This window comes from Dermacentor variabilis, chromosome 7 (assembly GCF_050947875.1).
Source record: "Dermacentor variabilis isolate Ectoservices chromosome 7, ASM5094787v1, whole genome shotgun sequence".
NCBI classification, from domain to species: Eukaryota; Metazoa; Arthropoda; class Arachnida; order Ixodida; family Ixodidae; genus Dermacentor; species Dermacentor variabilis.
The window spans coordinates 62,472,931-62,492,907 of record NC_134574.1 but is presented as its reverse complement, the minus strand read 5'-3'; the positions used below and the strand labels follow the sequence as shown (position 1 = coordinate 62,492,907).

Here is a 19,977-nt window from a genome sequence, read left to right as displayed (position 1 = left end):
ATATGTGCCTTTCGTCGCACAGAGTGTTGTTGTGATCGGCTGTTCACCCCGCGAATACAATTGCTCACGGAGAGCGAGGTAATGTGAAACGAGCCGACGACCTTGCCCGAGCAATTCCCGACCTTGACGACTCACGGTCAGCAGTTTGGTTCATCAAGGTGTGGCTCTGCCAGCAGGGAACATTACTGCACATCACTTGTCATCGGACCAAACTGCCACGTCAGTGAGGGATATTCCTTCACGTCCTCTATCATCCACTGAAACTGGTGCATCTGCACCGGACTCCTTTTGTTCACGCTCCATTGTTCCTGCACAGCTCCCTTTAGATGGTAAGGGCTATCAACCTTCAGGTTAGTGGGTCATAATGTCACCCATCTCCCGACGTGAGATTAGGGAACGATGCCGGATTAGTGACGTTTCAGCAGCTGGAACTTGTTCACGAACTTCTTATCTTCTGTACTACTTGTGAAATTCTTGTACACAACTTAATAGAACCGTGTGTGTTTAATCGTACTGAATGTCACGCCCAGCCCCATGTCCCCTCATTATTCCACGTTGTTTGGATACCACACATGTTCGGACTCCCGGTCGCAACAGTGTGCTTTAGTCATAGAAATTGGCGGAGACCAACTCGCACAGCGCGGGGCAACCAAGGCGTAAGTTGTCTAAAATTTTTGCAAATATTATTTTTTGTATATAAAGTACAGCAGGTAAAATTTATGAGACTTTCCTTTGTGTACCACTTAACGTTTTGATGGAGGGTGAAGGTCAAATCTGCTAAATGAGCCATCAGGACCCTGACACATTTTCTCGCCATTGCTGTCTGCAATTCCTGGGTCGAATAACGGCGCGTCACAACAGCTTCACGCCTACCACAAAAAATGTCAAGTCGCTCCTTTCCAGCAACCAGGGTGTAACCGAACCAATAAACAGATTGAACCCAAATCAAAATTGTACCAGGTACCAGTTACCAGGTACCAGGCAAGCTGGCACCCTGACGGTGACCCGAGAAAATTGTTTTGACCAATTCCCAGAATTATCAGACATTTAAAATGCAAGGCAATGCAGGAACATGCACTGCGAAGTCCGAACTTTTATGCGTGTAATGCAATGTTTGTTTCCATTTCGTGCGTGCAAAGGTAAAATTGTCACTTATTTTGGCCATACTCATACTTAATGTCCGCCTTTGTTGACACACATTGGTACATTTGAAAATGAAAAAAAAAATCACAATTTTTTCCCGCCACGTCTGAAGCTATTTCAAATCTGATATTGCAAGTGTTTCTGTTTTTCTTGCCCATATTTTTGGGCAGTGAAAGGGTAAAATGCGATTTGTACCTCCCTTTTCTGTCTAGCTTACTGTGAAGCATGAAGCGGACGAATTCTAGAATGATCGATAATTTCTTCAGTCCAGTGACCAACAAGGCTGTCCAAGTTTCTCTTCAAACTAGTCTTTCGGAGACATCATGGCCCGCCTGTCCTTTGATACACCTAGATGTGAATGATGCGAATTTCGACTGCATGCGGAATGCCGAATACGAAAGCGAAAGATCGGGCACCGCGCTGTTGATAGTGAAAGCCGAGGCACTTCCTTAGTGGCGGGTTCATTGGACACCGAAAACTTTGCAGAAAAGCAACATGACAACTTCTCTAAAAGGCGTTTGTTGAAGTCCCATCGGTAGCCGCCAGAAGATTATAGCTTCCCACACTCCGTCCACAGAAAGGCCGCAAAGAAAAGAAGATATGTTTTAGCCACTCACATCTGCTTAAATTTAACTTGATTGTTCTGTCGGCCAGTCAAAAAATCTCCGTTGCAAATACTGCACATTGTTCACAATGGGCAGCGTAGGGGGCTACCAAGTTGTTCAAGTTTGAAAACTTGTTACGAGGCTGCTCAAAATGTTTGAGAGGCTACTAGGCAAGGATGGTGATCTTCCTGTGCATGAAACCAGCAGGTACTACACGAAAGCAGTGGAGTTCGGAAACAACTTTCTTGTTTGTGATGATGTTCTAGAACGAAATGTTGCCGACCAAGTTTCGAAGCAGCGTCTTCTCCAAGTAACTGAGAAGAGAAACCGCCTGCTACCTATCATAGAATTCATCATATACATGGGCGTTGAACCATAGCGATTCGTGGGCATAGAGACGATGGCATGCTTCTTGACAGCCCATAAGGGGATTCGACAGTCGTCAGCTAGGGCAATTTTCTTAAACATTTGCGCTCTCGGGTCTCCTGTGGTGACAAGGAACTTCAGAAGCATCTTGCCTACGTGTCATCTCAAGCCGCATATATCAGCCAGGCGACTAAGAATGGGCTAATCAAGTGCTCTGGTGAAGAAGTCCTTGCTACGGCCATTCAACAGGTACAAGAATCCGGTAAGTAAAGTGTACTATTCGATAGAACTACTGTCGTAGCGCATATTTGACTTTTGTGTCTTGTTCTGCAATATGTCGACAACAACATGGGTGGAGAAGACCTTTTGCACTTCGTAGACATTCGTGGTGACGTTGGCGGTTCAGGTCTTGGCGCCGGTATAAGGTAGCCCGTTGTCACAGGAAGGGCGCTTGGAGAACAAATTATTAAGCTTCTGAAGGCGTCAGGACGTCATCATGAAACGTACGTTGGTATAGGTATCGGTGGCTCCAGCGTCGTGGTCTCTTAGGTTTGTGGCGCTGTATCTGAAATGCATCCAATAGCGTGCACTAGCCTTGCTTCAACTGTGCCCTTATCTTGTTGTTGTCAAATTCATCAAGGCTTCAGTCCATTAGGAACGCTGTTGGGGCTATGAAAGACGTAATTTCTTTCTTGACAGCGTCCCTTAAACGGTCTTGTAGTAAAGACAATCCTTTGTGGCCAACTTAAAGATCTCTGTGAAACAAGATCTGTTGAACAACGCGACAGTCTTATCCAGTTTAGGGATGCGCTTGGGAGCGTAGCGAAAGCTCTGGATAACGTTTCCAGTTGGACAGAATTGCGCAGATCTGCGATAGCTAAGAGACTCCGTGCTGTTGTCAGCGACGGCGAATTCATGGTTCCAATTATTTGCTTGGCAGATATGCTAACGCATACACTTCCGCTTATGGTCTCTTCGAAACAGTATGCGTTCACGTTCGAAGTGCTAAGAACGCGTTGGTAGACACAATGGCTGTTCTGGTTAACGGAGGAGTGCACTCTGTCGAAACATTTTTGCAGCTCTACAATGACGCCGGATGTTCCAGAAACAGAGATTCAGTCCCCGCGTGTAACTAAAAGACACACGTACAGGTGCAACGCTCCTACGCTTGATATAGAAAGCTACTACGGAACTGCAGCGTGTTCCCATTACTGAAAAACATGCTGACCGATTTAATCTCAAGATTCACACTTGAGGCGGAAAGGGCCTACCAACTGATCCTTTGTGTTCCATCTCAGATGTTCACTACAAAAGAGGACGACAAGAAATCTCTCACAATTATTGCTCAGCAATACTCCGCATTTGTTGGGACGAATGCCTCAGCGACTGCAAACTCTACCTCAGCTAGGTTTATGCCTGCACATATGCAAGCGCGAGGCCGAAGACAGAGCAGAAGGTCTCACTACCGCTGTTGGGGCGGTGGGCGGGTGTGACAGGAAGGTACCTCCCTTAATCCACGCATTCCAGCAGATATTGGCCGAAATATCTTTCTCTGCTCTACACCATTTGAAAACTTCTATGCGTTCTCAAATGAGTGAAGGCCGCTTCAACGGATTGGCATTGCCACGCACTCATACGTATAATCGGAGTGACACGACAAATGTAACTTAGTGGTTCGCAACCAAAGACAGCCCCAATGGTGGTTACAGTTTGTGAATTAAGTAACTTGCATAGGTTGGGTTTAACGTGTTTTGTGCGTCTCTTGATGATTGGAGAGTTTCACATTCAAGTTAGAGCTTTGAATGATTCTAACTGGCCACGTGCGAAATTGATCCCCGTCGGGTGAAGGCATTGAAACTATGTGGCCATGTTCATTGGAATCTTTGGCTATTTCTTTAGGTAAATTGTGTTTTGTGTCTGCACGATGGCCGTTGAGTCTCGCACGACTTTATTCTCCAGTGACGCTTCTGTATTGTTTGTTACAAGCGGCACATTTAAGAGAACAGACTACGTTACTTGACTTGCAGGTGAAACTCGAAGTTACCGTGTTAGCGTAATCTGACGCTGTTCTTTTTGCTCTAGTAGTAAATTGAATAACTTTGCATCCAGCCACAGGGTCTTGATGTTAGCTTCGTCTTTGTCCTCTGACGTGGGTGCACGAGAATGTCCTTGAAATGTGTGGTGTGTCGGCAGGCTACTGTGGACGGGTCGGAAAAGATCTTAAGTTTCTGGTTGCTAGTTAGAATTGGGTAGTATCTACTAAGGATGTTCCCGTTTAAAAGTCCGTTTGAGAATTTAGTAGTAAGAAGAGACGTCGTTGTTCTTGTGATTTATTTATTTTTATTTATTTACAGAGTACTGCAGGCCAACTTGTGACCCATGCAGTAGAAAATAGGTTCATACAGTAATGTAATTAAATACGTTCAAAGAAAAGAAGTGCATATGAAATATGAGGTACATTGAAGGATGATATAAATACATAAAAACACATTCTACAAGCATACAATGCAAGGGATTGAATTGAAAGGAGAGAAATATCTACAGTACTAGTTTACACAGGTTGTATTTTTTTTCATGCTAACACGCATGAAAGTACTCATGTGGTAACACGTTCATTTGAAGTGCAGTTTTTCAATGGCATGTAATATGTTATTGGACAGGAATACATCGGTCGGCAGAGAGTTCCAATCATTTACTGTTGTAGGAAAGAAGGAATACTTAAAGCAATTTGTACGCGCGAAAATAGGGGTTATTTTGTAGGGGTGATAATTTCTGGTAGCTCTAACTGGTAGCGGCTGGAGACAGGGTGAATGACCAAGTTGTAGTTCCCTTTTCCAAACGCGGAAAAGCAATGTTAGGCGTGCTACCTTCCTTCGGGATTCTAGGAGGCAATATTATTTTCATTAATCAATTGAGAGGGGGAGTCATAACGTCCATAACAATTATATATGTAGCGGACGGCAAGCCTGTTTGTTTTCCAGTTTTTTAATATCTTTTTTCGTGAATGGGTCCCAGACGACGCAAGCATATTCTAATCGCGACCTTACGAATGTGTTGAATGGCAATTGTTACACGGATAGAGGAGAATGTTTCAGCTTGTGTCTCAGTAGGCCGAGTTTACGTCGAGCAGACGCACAAACATTATCAATGTGTTGCGACCAGGTTAGACGACTGTTGATCGTTACACCCAAATATTTAAAGGAGTCTGTTTCAGAGACCGCGGATTGATTAATAGTGTATTGATATGTAATGTTAGGGCACGGTTTGAGGACCTCGGCTCGATCAAATTAGGCTGCATCAGTGCAGGATTTTTCAATGGCAGTGTTCAGGCCATTCCTTGACAGATTTTAATTAAGGTGATCGAGTCTATCGTCACGAACTAGTGACAATGAATATTACAACAACAAAAGTCTGCATGGCGAAAATACCCTTTTGTTGGGCGAACTTGTACTCACCAAAGCAAGTTACACGATCGGCGATCGTCGGAATCTCATCTGAAGGTCAAGCGCGTCGGTTTTTATGCAAGAGTTATCGAAGGTTCCAGAGTAATCGCTGGAGCCCACTTGTCTTCCAGAAAGTACTACACAAGTCGCGTCACTCATGCAGCCAGATTACCTAAGGTTCGCTTACAACACAGAACAGATAGAACCATCGATAACGTTCGATAAACTTCCATTACATGCAGGCGTGTCCTGCGCTGAGCGATAACTTTTAACATTTGTTATCCAGGGAAAACGGTCACCATAAAAAGATAAACAATTACAAGTATCGTTATATAGTCGCGGTTTTCAACGCGAATGCGTCGTGGTCGTGTGGCTTGCCCTTTAAAAATGCCTTGCTTGCGATGACGGGGGTAGCGACTTGTATACTCTAGGTATTGTTCATCAAAATGTTTTCAATACAGCGGTCTCTTTTGTGTCCCATTGTCAATATACATTTTTGTGTGCACAAAGCTTAGGCGCTCAGATGAAGATTCCGATGGGAATTTTTATTGTTGGCTGAAAATAATTGAGGAATGTTACGAATCTATCAAGGCTGCCCTGACCATATCCCAATAATATAATCATGTCGTGTATGTGTCGTACGTGTGAGGCTGTGTCTGTGAGCGAGGTATGAAGTTTTATTCAGTAGTCATCAAATATGTTCGGGTAGCTTGATGAAAAAGTTGCACCCATGCTTGCACTATGTATATGCCGGTATTAATTTTCATCAAATTCCAAGTAGCTATATGTTAGAATTTGTTCAGGAAGGGATAAGTAGACTTCAAGAGAGTATTGTGCATTGTATTGGGACAGTTTCTTTTATCGAAGATAAACCATCAGGGATTGGAGTGGTGGTGTACAGGGCCATGATGGATCGTGTTGCGAGAATTATGTTTGGCGAGAGTCTGCCTTGAGGAATAATGTCTTTCGTAATTCCAAGTGGATGGGGATATACTGTACAAATTACGGAAGTGTTGTGAGAAAGTCCCCAAGAAAGTGCTTAAGAAATGTGAAGAGGCTCTCATTCGGGATCTTGTTTGATGCTATCGGACGCCCTGTAATAATATCAGTCTATACAAAAGGGTACCCAGAGATAAGTGGAAATATATATAAAAAGTTATGTATTTATTTATTTACTTATTACAAAACAACGTTGTCACCTTCAAAGTAATCTCCATTACACTTAGTACATTGGCCAATCTGCGATTGAATTCTTCGAAGCATTTTTTAAACTTGTCTGTTTTGATGGTCTAATAGCTTTTCTCTTGCACCCCCCCCCCCATTTTATAACTGGAAATCGCACTTCTTTCTTGTTCTTCATTCGAGCGAAACACAACAAAATATGTCGCACGGAGCGAGTTCAGGTGGGTAAGGGGCGTGGACGTCTGCCATCGTTCTGCGCAACTTCTTCTTGCTTCCTTCAATGAAGCAGAACATGGTGCATTGTCCACGAAAAAAAATGTGATACGCATCCGTCGGGAAAATTCAGAAAGGCTCTTGTGAAGCTCGAGTTAAATCATTGTGCTGTTCGTGGGACAAGCGTTGAGGCTCTTGCTAAATACACCTATTTCGTCCCCACTTAAAGTTCTTGAAATGTCCACAAGACTTTAGTGGTTTAAGTTTTCTGAGCCTTCACCACCGCCTGGTATTCCTACATTCGCGAACGTTCTCGTTGGCGTGAGATAACTGTTAGCATGGAAGGTAGTTATTTTTATTAAGGTTCACTTTTTCCCTCTGGTATTGAATCAATGTTTTACACCGTATTTCGTGGTAATGTTCTAAATCGTTCATCCGATCCGGTGTTAGTGTTTTCTTCTGAACTCTGTTGCTAAAGCCTTCCGGTTATTCACCGCAGTCTTCCTTGAGTAAATTGATAAGTGAGAGTGCGGCATTCTTTAATGTTTTCACGCAGTTTACACGATGGAGTGGTAGGAGTGTTCCTAGAGCTAGTATAGCCTTCAGTTTTAGTTTGTTAGGGAATATATTCTATGTGCAGTCTGTGTACGTCTTCAAATGAAAGATGTAGCTTGTACATTTTTTTGGTAGGTTTTCTAGCCTGTACATGTTCGGTGCTTTATGACTGAAATGGCTGTCATTTGTCTGGGTTTTGGTGGGTAGATCTAGGTGGGGTATGTTTCTATTTGGCAGGTTTCTTTCCGCATGCCGCGTTTAATTCCAGCTCTGTTTGTGGGTGAGTCTCTGTGTGCATGCAGGCGGGCGTGTGGCTCTCTGTGCGAACGCTTCGGTAGTGGATTTTGTATTTTCTGTAATGGTTGTGTCTGTTAACACTGCCGCAGATTTCGTCTCTGAGTGTTCCTGAGGCGACTGTAGAGTCGGTGGATGTGGTTTCTGAGATAGATTTAACGAGCGTTTTTTCTGCACCTTTACTTAATAGGAGAAGTAAAGCTGGGGAAGCAGGCTTAGTATGCTAATTACATTAGAACTTTGGGAGCACAAGTTCTCTCAAATACGACAAAGGTTCATTGATATTGAAACTTCTTTAAGACTAATGACGCGTCAAATTGGTGCCTCTACCTTATATTTACGCAGAGTTGAACGGATGATTCATGTCCTCCTTAAAAATGTTGTTCTTTATTTAAGCCGGAAATGTAGTTAACTTTAGCTGTAACAGATGTATCGTGCGAGTTCCTTACGGATTAGTAGCCGATATGTAAGAGCTGACGTATAGTAACAAGTTGCCATGTTTCGGACGTCATAGATCATCGAGTGTTAAACGTATCTGAGGAAAAATTAGCTAATCCGTGAGTAAAGTGCATTGCACATTCGAACATTGTGAGTGCAGAAGAGACAAACAGTTCTGTGTCACTCGGCTAGGTCAATACTAGCTAGCAACATATTCAGCCAGAAACTTGAATTTAAGAATCGGACAGTATGGGAAGCAGCCGTATTGTGCAAAATGCTTTGTGATATATTTTGGCTCACACTTACAATATGTCGCTTAGGTAAAGACATATTCTCATTGACTAGCACTGCTTAACTTTGCAGTGAGGGTAATAAATTAGCAGGAAGTTTATTATATCGCTGTTGTAGTAAAGTGACCGTGACAGCCTAAACGATACGCGTGGGAACCAAAGTAGATAAAAAGTTAATTAACTCGGCATAGCGGCAAGGAACACGCAATTCTTTTAAGAGTAGGTTGTTTGTAAAAGAAGGAGCAACATGGCAAAACTGCGTGGAAGCTTGATGTCATCACTTTATCGCTAAGCCACGCCCGGTCGTGATATGCTTACAGAGAGCGCATGCAGTCGGTTTAATTGGTGCACTTCCACGTTCATTTTACTAGCGCGTCAGTCATTAGTTTTTCGCCTTGTTTTACCTTTCCTTGCTTTTTGCTGCAGGGACACCACTGCTATGTTTTCTGCTGCAAGCACCACAAATCAGAGAAACTAGTTGCGCCTGATGGACTGGAATGCGGCGAAGATAATGTTGGAATACTAGACAAGGTGAGTTAGCGCTTAATAACGCTCCAGTGGCTGCAAAATAAAATAAACATCTTGGTGTTCAACGTGCCAAAGAGACGATCTGATTTTGAGGCAGGCCTTTGTGTGGGATCTCGAAATAATTTTAACCAGCTGATGTTCATGAACGCGCAGTCAATGCACGGTACACAGATACTCTTGCATTTTGCGCCCCTTGGCGGGAATCATATTCTACAACCTTGTGCTGAGTGACTCAACGGCATAGCCACTAAGCGACCCCGGCGCGTCGGCTACATAATTGTTGTTGACTATTGATGGTCTCTCAGGAAGTCCTTGTCTCTCAGGAAGTTTTGCAGCTGTTTTCTATTGATGCTTACTCTATTTGTTCTCAGATATCCCATGATGTCAGGTAATATTTTCATCTTTTAAAGACTCCTTACGCATCCCGCATCAGTGAGCTGATGATGTGCACCACATTCTTTGCAACTTTTTCATGATACGCCCGCTTGTAGTCCTAAGGAAAGTGTATTAGATTCTACACTGTGGTAATCTTAAGATTTACAGAATTTTTCTAAAATCATCTGGGGCAGAAATCATCATTCTTGTCCATAAGCTTCAGTATTCGAATACGCGTGCAGACGAAATATTGAAGCATATATCAAACCAATAAACAGATATTCACTAATTACCTTAACATAATAGTTATTGCTTTATGGCACATACTGAAATTTACAAATTGTTGCCGGTAAACTTTCAAGACGTATATACTTGAAATGAATTTCGAGGATGACATCAGTTTTGAGATATTGACACATATACTTGTTTGTCTTTATCGGGCCATACGTTTCACCGCCTAACAAGTGTTATCGCACCGCGCAGGACGCGCCTGCAGGTAACGGAAGTTTCTGGAATGTTATCGATGCTCCCATCCGCTGTCTGTGACCGAACCTTGTGTAATCTGATCGCATGTATGCGCGAGCGGAATAATGTAGAACTTTGTGGAAGGCACGCGGGTCCCAGCGATTACTCTGCAACATTCTACGACGGATATATAAAATCCGACGTGCCTGACCCGTTGATCAGATTTTCGACGATCGCCGACCGTGTTCGCCGCTATCGTTGTGCTATAAGTGTAGCCTGTTTTTGTGGGCACAGGTTTGCCCAATAAAAGTTAGTGTTGTCAATCACAGCATTGCTATTGTGTTTTTACCGTCACTACCACGTGCCAATATTATTTATTAAAATGTAGAACCAGATACGTCGCCATTCCAGCTACTTCTCTGCTTCAGTGCCTAAGAGATCGCTTTGTTAAAAATAATAAGTGCAACTTCCGTGTATTTTTCGTGCCAGTTTCATGGCGCATATCTTCAAACTGGCGTCAGTCTCGGAATTCATTCCAAGTGTATACAGCTTGCGAACTCACCGGGTGCCATTTTTAAATTAGAATATGTGCCGTAAGCAACTGAATAATTCAAAAGATGATTAGTAGTTTTTTTTGCTAATTAGAGAAATATGCGTTACTATTTCTCGTGCAAGTAATGTCCACTTTCCTGAATGATACGTTCAGCCCTGTTGATGAACATGGGATCAAACGACAAAAAGGTGGGTTTTCTTCCAAGTTCTAGAAGCAATGCATAAAACAAACTTAAGCCGTAGTTATTACATGTGACAATACCGTTCTGGGAAGTGGCCCTTAAAAGCGGGCCGATACTTAACACTTTGCATCACTTTGTTAAGGCAAGACTTAATATACCATAAAAAGAGAAAGTTCCTTCATTCATATATTATGTAAAAACAACAATCTAGCACAAAACAAAATACAAAAGGAGTACACCTGAAGAACGAAACGTGATTTCAACAGCTCGCAGCAGCGTCACACATGCATGCTGGCGTAGCCATACGTTGGCGCTGATTGACAAGGGCCCCTATGTAAATCAGCTTTGTTCATAAATTAAGTTACAGTAAACTGGCTATGCTCTCACCAAGAGAAAGTACCTCCTGATCTTCTACAATTCTTCTTTTCAAATGAGTAAGGCTTCTGCCAATCACTATACACCAGCTACACTGAAAGTGGCAGAGACAGTGCTCGAAATTGATAGCGAGCCGTCCTTGGCCACAGCTGATTGCATGACGTGACTGGTATTCTGTCTTCTTACAAACTTCTACGGGTATTGCTTTTGAGAAACTCGTGATATGCTGACTTGGCTAATGAGTACGCTATGCCATTATTGAATTTTGCGGCCTTTTACTGCAAAGAGAGTAGAAGCCCACCACAAATACCTATTGCGCCAGAGTCTCGAGCATATTGTAGAACAACCTGGAGCCAAGGGTAATTGCTAGGTAGTCAAACTCGCAGCTCTCAGCGTTGAGGTAAGCTGTCGCTGGGCTGCACAGCCGGCCTTGCTTACTTTGTGTTTGCACGCTTGATTGCTCAGTCTATTTGAAGCCTAGCTAACCGGTAATATGCTTCTGTGTTAGCTGTAAGTAGCCTGTTTCCTAGGTTGGCGAGAGTGCGTCCCGTTCTTCGCTCAGCCATGCAAAGAGCTTGAGCAAAATGTAGTCGAGTCTTTAAAACAGAAGGTTATGGTGTTTCTTATTTCCGACAACTGAACAAGCGGTAAAAAATCGACTGGCGTGAGACAGACAGCTAGGTATAGCATGAAGTTATGAATATTTATAGGAGAATTGTGTTAAGCCTACGTTTTCACCCTATATTTCGTTGTAAGACAATCAATGACAAACAAACAAAGCAACCTAAGCAATAGTCCTGCGCGTGAACTCAAAGCTACATATGCTCCGTCGCGCGATTTCCATTTAGCAACTGTCAAGAAATGTGCATTTCCCCGCATATGCACATTCGTGACCAGCAGTCAAACCACAGCCAGCATCAACACGTTACAGAATAGGTTGACTGAGTGATCGTGCTCACGCTGGCAACTTACTTATTATTTTACTGATTTGCTTGGTTATCGTCAGTATTGTTCACAAGTAACGTACGGTTTGTAATTGATGCGCAATAGGCACACAGACACACATTGCAGCAGGTGACATGATGGCTGATGACCACCGGAACCCCTCCCCATACAAGCAGCAGAAGTACGTGATGCCATCCTCGTACTCCACCCTAACTGAGACCCGAGACATGACGGCTTTACTAATAAAATGCTTCAAAACCTAGATGGGACTCCATGCTAACCCTCAGGGCTTATGTTAATATGTACCGGGAAGCTGGAGAGCTCCCCTCACAATGGAAAGATGCCAAATTAATTATGATTCCAAACCAGGGAAGCGCCACCTGCTAGGAAACCTCCGCCCATTATCTTTTACTTCATGTGTCGGAAAGGTCCTCGAACACGTCATTCTCACACGGTTACACAAACATATGAACGACAACGATCTCTTCCACGATACATTGTTTGGCTTCAGGGCTAAGCTTCCTACTCAAGACATCATGATTCAACTCAAGCACCAAATTATCTAAGCCGCTAGAAGCTACGGGCTGCACACCAGATCCATGTTAGGGCTAGACCTAACCAAAGAGTTTCATAACGTCGTGCATGAGACAATATTGACCAAACTGGCACAATTCCATGTCGGGCACTGAACATATAACTACGTCGACAATTTCCTTAGAGGTCGCACGGCCACCATCACCATCGTCAATCATCACCAGTCGGCCACCATCACCAGTCGCCAATTTTTCACTTTTACAGCAAAGTCACGCCGCAAGGGTCGGTTGTGTAGCCTTTTCTCTTTAACGGGGCCCTGCTCGGACTATAGCCTGCATTAGTTAGCATCCCCCGCCCTAAGCCAGGCGACATCAATCTGTGGGTCACCGGGGACTGCGGCGGGGACATCCAAGGCACGTTGCAGCAAGCCATCAACGAGCTAGTTGCATACGTGAAACCTCGAGGCGTGGAGTGGGCCCTACAGAAATCGGAGCTCCTTCTATATAAGCCTACGCAAAGAGGTCGACGCCCAGACCTCCCCCCCCCCTACCCCGAGATATAAGTCCACGTGAATCAGCAACGCATACCTACAGTGGCTAGCATCCGTGTCCTTGGCTTACGCATGCAACAAAACGGCAGAACCACGGAGATACTCAAATAATTAGATACTAACGTACACCAAACCAATCGCCTCATAGTGTGCATCGCAAATTGACATCCCGGCATGAAAGTAAAGAATCTGATACGCCTGGTAACTGCCTACGCCCTGAGCAGGATCACCTATGTCGCCCCGTAGCTTCGTCTCAGTGCGACTAACAAGCTCGAGCTCATTAGCATGAACAAGACTACCAGTAAAAAGCCGTGCATCTTCCCATTTCCATCTCTAACGAACAACTGGACGCCCTCAACATTCACAACACCACACACTAGCTTATTTAAGCTCAGCGTATTACCCAATACGTATGACTCGCCAACTATACCAAGGGCAGGCATACGCTACGCACTTAGGCACAACCTACACCACCCAATTCAGGCAAAAAGTACCTGTCCATCCAAAAATTCGCGTTCAGCTAGTTATCCCGCCCGAACTTCGCAAGATGCAGCCTGAACACAAGCAGGAACTACATGCAGACAGAGCTAAGTGACCGCAAAGCCGTTACGACCAAGACGCAGACGTAGGCTACGTGGACACAACAGAGTGTGTCCACCAGAACGCCATGGGGGTCTCCGTAGTCATGGGCTCCACGCCGCGACCGCATCAATACTCAGTGTTGAACATCAAGTACAAGAATAAACGGCCACCGCTTTGGCCTATGCCTCCACCAATGCTCACTGCGTCATGTGCTATTCCAAAACGGCCATTCAAAACTGCAGAAGAGGACTTATAGCACCCCAACCACAGAAGACACTCTGCGGCACTCACCTCTCTGGGCAACACTGCGCCCAGATCATTGGAGCCCTGGTCACTCGGGTCTGCTTAGAAACGATTCCACCCGATCTCTCGCAGACCGGGCACATCATTCTTAGTTTGTAATCCGGATAAGCTGCTTGTTCTGCATCGCAGCCACAGGCGGGATCAGATGTCACGTTCAGAGAAACTTTCCTTCACTACCGCAAAGAGCGGTTGCGTTACCACCCCCCCCCCCCCGACACACACACAAAACACTGAATAAATCTCAATCCATCACGGTGCGACTAATGCAGACGCCAATTTTCACAAACCCGGTGCTATACCACTGCACCGTCACAAAAGAAGCACTGACCGCCGGTTGAGGAAGAGGGGGCTGACGGTTAGTCTACCAAACCCCGCCAGCCCTGTACCTCATCAAGGGCTCAACAAAGTTCCATCTTCTTCTCCACCTTGACATTGTGTGCCAAGAGCGGTGCATCCATACCTGAAGGCGCGCGCAGTGCAAGCATTCGCTACATCATTCTACTTTCTCGCTACATAGGGCGAGTTAAGAACCCTCCCAAGCGTGAAATTCTCAAAATTTCCTCCACAGTGCAGCTCAGACGAGCAAATATGCCACAGAGCCTTGCATTGACTAGCAGCGCCTCACATTTGGTAACACCTGAAACTGCAGCCCTGCCAGGGCGGCACATCATACCTATGGTCACTATCCCCAAAACCTGTACACGAGACGACGTAAAGATGTCCCTCCTAAAAGCAACTTTTTTCTATACAATTTCAGAGATGCATCAACGGAATGTGCAAGCAGATGCTATAGTCATCTATATACAGCGGATGAGCACTGGGCTTCTTATGTCTACGGAATCAACGAAGTGACACCTTTGAATAGAAACCCGCAAAAATTGCTCCTCTAATACTCTTTTGTACTAAATGACGACAATAAAGCGTGGTATGTGAGAAAAAGCGTGCGAAGAGTCTAAGCGACCCGAAATAGAGAATCGCATGACTAGCGTTACGATATAGGTAAACATAGGAAGCTGGACAGTTACGATGTTCTTTATTCTAGTTAGGATTGAGACATAGAAACTGAGTTTATCGGCACACTAGATAAACGGTGCCCTATCCGAGCATCACAATAGGCGTAAAGGAAAGGGTTACTTGGTCGGGAATAGTCGAGGTGGTGTAATGAAATAGGGAAATTGGCAGCCACCAGTTTGAGTCAGCTGACAGAAGGCGGCAGGTACTGGAGCGGTGTTCGAGTGGGCTAATTAGGCAGACGATCACATGGCCTCATAAGGCCAGCTCTCTTGAGTGCAAAAGGAACCGTAGGTAGCAGTGCTGCCCTGATTACTTCGATCAAAATATTATTTCGCTCCTCAAGATACCTACACAAAAAATTTGGATGTGTAAGGTATTTCGGCGCCTATCGAGCTTTGAGTGTACGCTTTGACTGTTCTGATTTTCTAAAATCGTTATAACACGGTACAAGTGAAATCCTTGGAATATAAATTTCATTGTTCTCTAAGTGATGTCCCATTTTGCCAAGCTTCAGAATTATACTGAAGAACTCTAGGAGGGCACGACCAAAAACATGTCACTCCCTACTGAGCGGAGCATGTCACACGTTTTTATTATTCTTCCTAATTGAATATATCATCCATATTATGCAGCTACTTAAGAATTATTAACTGTAGGGCAAAACGTTATGGAGAAAGTTGTATAAGATTTCCTAAAACATCTAATTTCGCAGCTTCTATGTTTGTAGTTAATAGGGGCATTTTATGCGTCTAAAGAAAGCCTGCGTAATGTGAAAAATACATGTTACATGGGTGCTAGCCCGCCGCGCTTGCACTGTTCTCATACGTGCCCCCTACGAATGAACAATGCATTTTTGCTGGAATGCCTCCTGATGTGATTATCGCTATCATGAGCCACGGCGAGCGTACATTTTGCAATTTATTCCTATGGTTAATCAACGCGAAGTGCGCAATTCTTTAATTCGTTATTCAATTGAGAACACAAGAAATACTTCGACTTTCCCTGTGCAATAGCCATTAACATTCTGTTGGTCGTGTCGTCCTTGAGAGCCCCCGCATAGTTTTGTGCCTTGGCTAAAGTACGCTGGGCAAGCCCCGTTTAATGATGACAATGGGTGCCAAGTAGGTTCAACTTTAAATGTAGGGTAATAGAGTCCAAGTAAATCATATTTTGCTTAAACAGAAGATGAGACTTAAACAGCAGAACTGCATTTGGAAATATTATAAAACCCTTCGAATGGTGAAGGTAAGTCGGATTAGGCATCACGTCACTGATTATATTACCGTGTGCTTCATTCCTTCTCGGTTATTTTCTATGTGGCTTTTCCGTCACATCACTGCTGTCGCTCGATCACGCACACACAATACCACATTGCTCATAACTCTGGAACATACGCTTTCTTTCCAAGCCGATGGACCCATCCATCAGATTTTAGGGGAGCTAATAGGCGTTCGTGGCAAAGTTCAAGCAATTAAATTGCCACCGCGATGATGACTCGACGAATAATTGACTTTTACATGAAGCGGCCAGACGCGCGCATAGTAATTCGATTTCATGACCACCGACAACTCCTGTTGCTATCGCCACTACGAAGCTGTATCTTATATAACAAGCCATATGTTCGCCATTGAAACATGTGTAGTTTATTCACCATCTCTGATTCACTGAGCCATGAAGTTGAATGTCCTCAAGAAGTTCTAGGGCTATGGCAGACGCCGTAGTGAAGGGCCGCGGAATACATCTGACCAAATTCGTTTTAACGGGCCATAAATGAGTTTGTTTCCATTTCGTTCACTTCTAATTGTGGCTTTTGCGGCCGGCTATCGAACCTGCGGCCTCACGTTCAGTAGCAATACTCCGCAGCCATGCCCTACGGCGGCTCCTAATCTGTCGCCCTGCTTTCGTGCTGCCTGTGAAATGTCACACCAACGTGACATCCAATCGAAGTTAGGATGCAGAGGACGCCACTGCCGAGCCAATATACCGGGCCGAGGAACCACACGTCGCCGATCTCGAATAGATCACCGCAGAAACGAAGCGAATACTGAGAAGCAGTGACGCCCTGCAGAAATTACTCGCATACTCCTCCTTTGTCTGCTATTCAACGTCGATGACCATATGACAACAAACATTCCCGCACCAACCCCACATTTTATGCCGCAGCTTTGTGTACCACCGACTTTTCGGTCATGATGACCAGGCAGTCGAAAGCTTCTATGAAGACGTCGAATCGGCGGTGGGTAGAGTGAAAACTAAATACACTATACTAATGGGCGATTTTAATGCCAAGGTAGGCAAGAAGCAGGCTGGAGACAAGGTAGTGGGGGAATATGGCATAGGCACTAGGAATAGCAGGGGAGAGTTATTAGTAGAGTTTGCGGAACAGAATAATATGAGGATAATGAATACCTTCTTCCGCAAGCGGGATAGCCGAAAGTGGACGTGGAGGAGCCCGAACGGCGAGACTAGAAATGAAATAGACTTCATACTCTGCTCTAACCCTGGCATCATACAAGATGTGGACGTGCTCGGCAAGGTGCGCTGCAGTGACCACAGGATGGTAAGAACTCGAATTAGCCTAGACCTGAGGAGGGAACGGAAGAAACTGGTACATAAGAAGCCGATCAATGAGTTAGCGGTAAGAGGGAAAATAGAGGAATTCCAGACCAAGCTACAGAACAGGTATTCAGCTTTAACTCAGGAAGAGGACCTTAGTGTTGAAGCAATGAACGACAATCTTGTGGGCATCATTAAGGAGTGTGCAATGGAAGTCGGTGGTAACTCCGCTAGGCAGGATACCAGCAAACTATCGCAGGAGACGAAAGATCTGATCAAAAAACGCCAATGTATGAAAGCATCTAACCCTACAGCTAGAATAGAACTGGCAGAACTTTCGAAGTTAATCAACAAGCGTAAGACAGCTGACATAAGGAAGTATAATATGGATAGAATTGAACATGCTCTCAGGAGCGGAGGAAGCCTAAAAACAGTGAAGAAGAAACTAGGAATTGGCAAGAATCAGATGTATGCGTTAAGAGACAAAGCCGGCAATATCATTACTAATATGGATGAGATAGTTCAAGTGGCTGAGGAGTTCTATAGAGATTTATACAGTACCAGTGGCACCCACGACAATAATGGAAGAGAAAATAGTCTAGAGGAATTCGAAATCCCGAAGGTAACGCCGGAAGAAGTAAAGAAAGCCTTAGGAGATATGCAAAGGGGGAAGGCAGCTGGGGAGGATCAGGTAACAGCAGATTTGTTGAAGGATGGTGGGCAGATTGTTCTAGAGAAACTGGCCACCCTGTATACGCAATGACTCATGACCTCGAGCGTACCGGAATCTTGGAAGAACGCTAACATAATCCTAATCCATAAGAAAGGGGATGCCAAAGACTTGAAAAATTATAGACCGATCAGCTTACTGTCCGTTGCCTACAAAGCATTTACTAAGGTAATTGCAAATAGAATCAGGAACACCTTAGACTTCTGTCAACCAAATGACCAGGCAGGATTCCGTAAAGGCTACTCAACAATAGACCATATTCACACTATCAATCAAGTGATAGAGAAATGTGCAGAATATAACCAACCCTTATATATAGCTTTCATTGATTACGAGAAAGCGTTTGATTCAGTCAAAACCTCAGCAGTCATGGAGGCATTGCGGAATCAGGGTGTAGATGAGCCATATGTAAAAATACTGGAAGATATATATAGCGGCTCCACAGCCACCGTAGTCCTCAATAAAGCAAGCAACAAAATCCCAATAAAGAAAGGCGTCAGGCAGGGAGATACGATATCTCCTATGCTATTCACAGCGTGTTTACAGGTGGTATTCAGAGACCTGGATTGGGAAGAATTGGGGATAAAAGTTAATGGAGAATACCTTAGTAACTTGCGATTCGCTGATGATATTGCCTTGCTTAGTAACTCAGGGGACCAATTGCAATGCATGCTCACTGACCTGGAGAGGCAAAGCAGAAGAGTGGGTCTAAAAATTAATATACAGAAAACTAAAGTAATGCTTAACAGTCTTGCGAGAGAACAGCAATTTACAATAGGCAGCGAGGTACTGGAAGTCGTAAGGGAATACATCTACTTAGGGCAGGTGGTGACGGCGGATCCGGATCATGAGACGGAAATAATCAGAAGAATAAGAATGGGCTGGAGTGCGTTTGGCAGGCAGTCCCAAATCATGAACAGCAGGTTGCCGTTATCCCTGAAGAGAAAAGTATATAATAGCTGTGTCTTACCAGTACTCACCTACGGGGTAGAAACCTGGAGGCTTACGAAAAGGTTGCTACTCAAATTGAGGACGACACAACGAGCTATGGAAAGAAGAATGATAGGTGTAACGTTAAGGGATAAGAAAAGAGCAGATTGGGTGAGGGAACAAACGCGAGTTAATGACATCTTAGTTGAAATCAAGAAAAAGAAATGGGTATGGGCAGGACATGTAATGAGGAGGGAAGATAACCGATGGTCATTAAGGGTTACGGACTGGATCCCAAGGGAAGGGAAACGTAGCAGGGGGCGGCAGAAAGTTAGGTGGGCGGATGAGATTGAGAAGTTTGCAGGGACGGCATGGCCACAATTAGTACATGACCGGGGTTGTTGGAGAAGTATGGGAGAGGCCTTTGCCCTGCAGTGGGCGTAACCAGGCTGATGATGATGATGATGATGACTTTTCGGTGTACTCAACGAAAACGTAGAAGAATGGTGAGAGTGGTACATTTCAGAAATTGAGATATCGCGATAAGCTGCCGAACATTTCCTGCGTGAAAAATTCAGCAAGAATTTCCAATGTACTTGTAGAAAGCGGCGTAATAACGAGGGAAATACTGCAGACCCATCAGGTCTCGATACTGACCATTATATTCCGAAATGGAGAAGCTGTCCTGCTTCCAATTCGTCAACAGCATCCGAATGAGGTAGTGATAGCCTATGTCGAAGAAATGGGGATGTATTTAGTCACACCGATGTAACGTAACGCAAGAAAAATACAGTTGTCTGTAATAATAATTCAGGGGTTTTACGTGC

At 44.3% G+C, this 19,977-nt stretch overlaps 1 protein-coding gene across 6 annotated transcripts in view; it reads left to right on the top strand.

Annotated features, from left to right (window-relative positions):
* LOC142589085 (uncharacterized) overlaps positions 1-19,977 on the top strand; it is a 111,263-nt gene that overhangs the window by 88,988 nt on the left and 2,298 nt on the right. For 5 of the 6 annotated variants that reach the window (XM_075700870.1, XM_075700869.1, XM_075700867.1 and 2 more), the window contains 2 exons: positions 8,956-9,060; positions 14,678-14,856. In XM_075700870.1, coding sequence (XP_075556985.1) covers positions 8,956-9,060; positions 14,678-14,713 — 141 coding nt within the window. In that variant the 3' untranslated portion in view covers positions 14,714-14,856. Of the gene's footprint in view, positions 1-8,955; positions 9,061-14,677; positions 14,857-19,977 lie in introns of those variants that run through there. The other variant, XM_075700868.1, reaches the window with a different exon arrangement.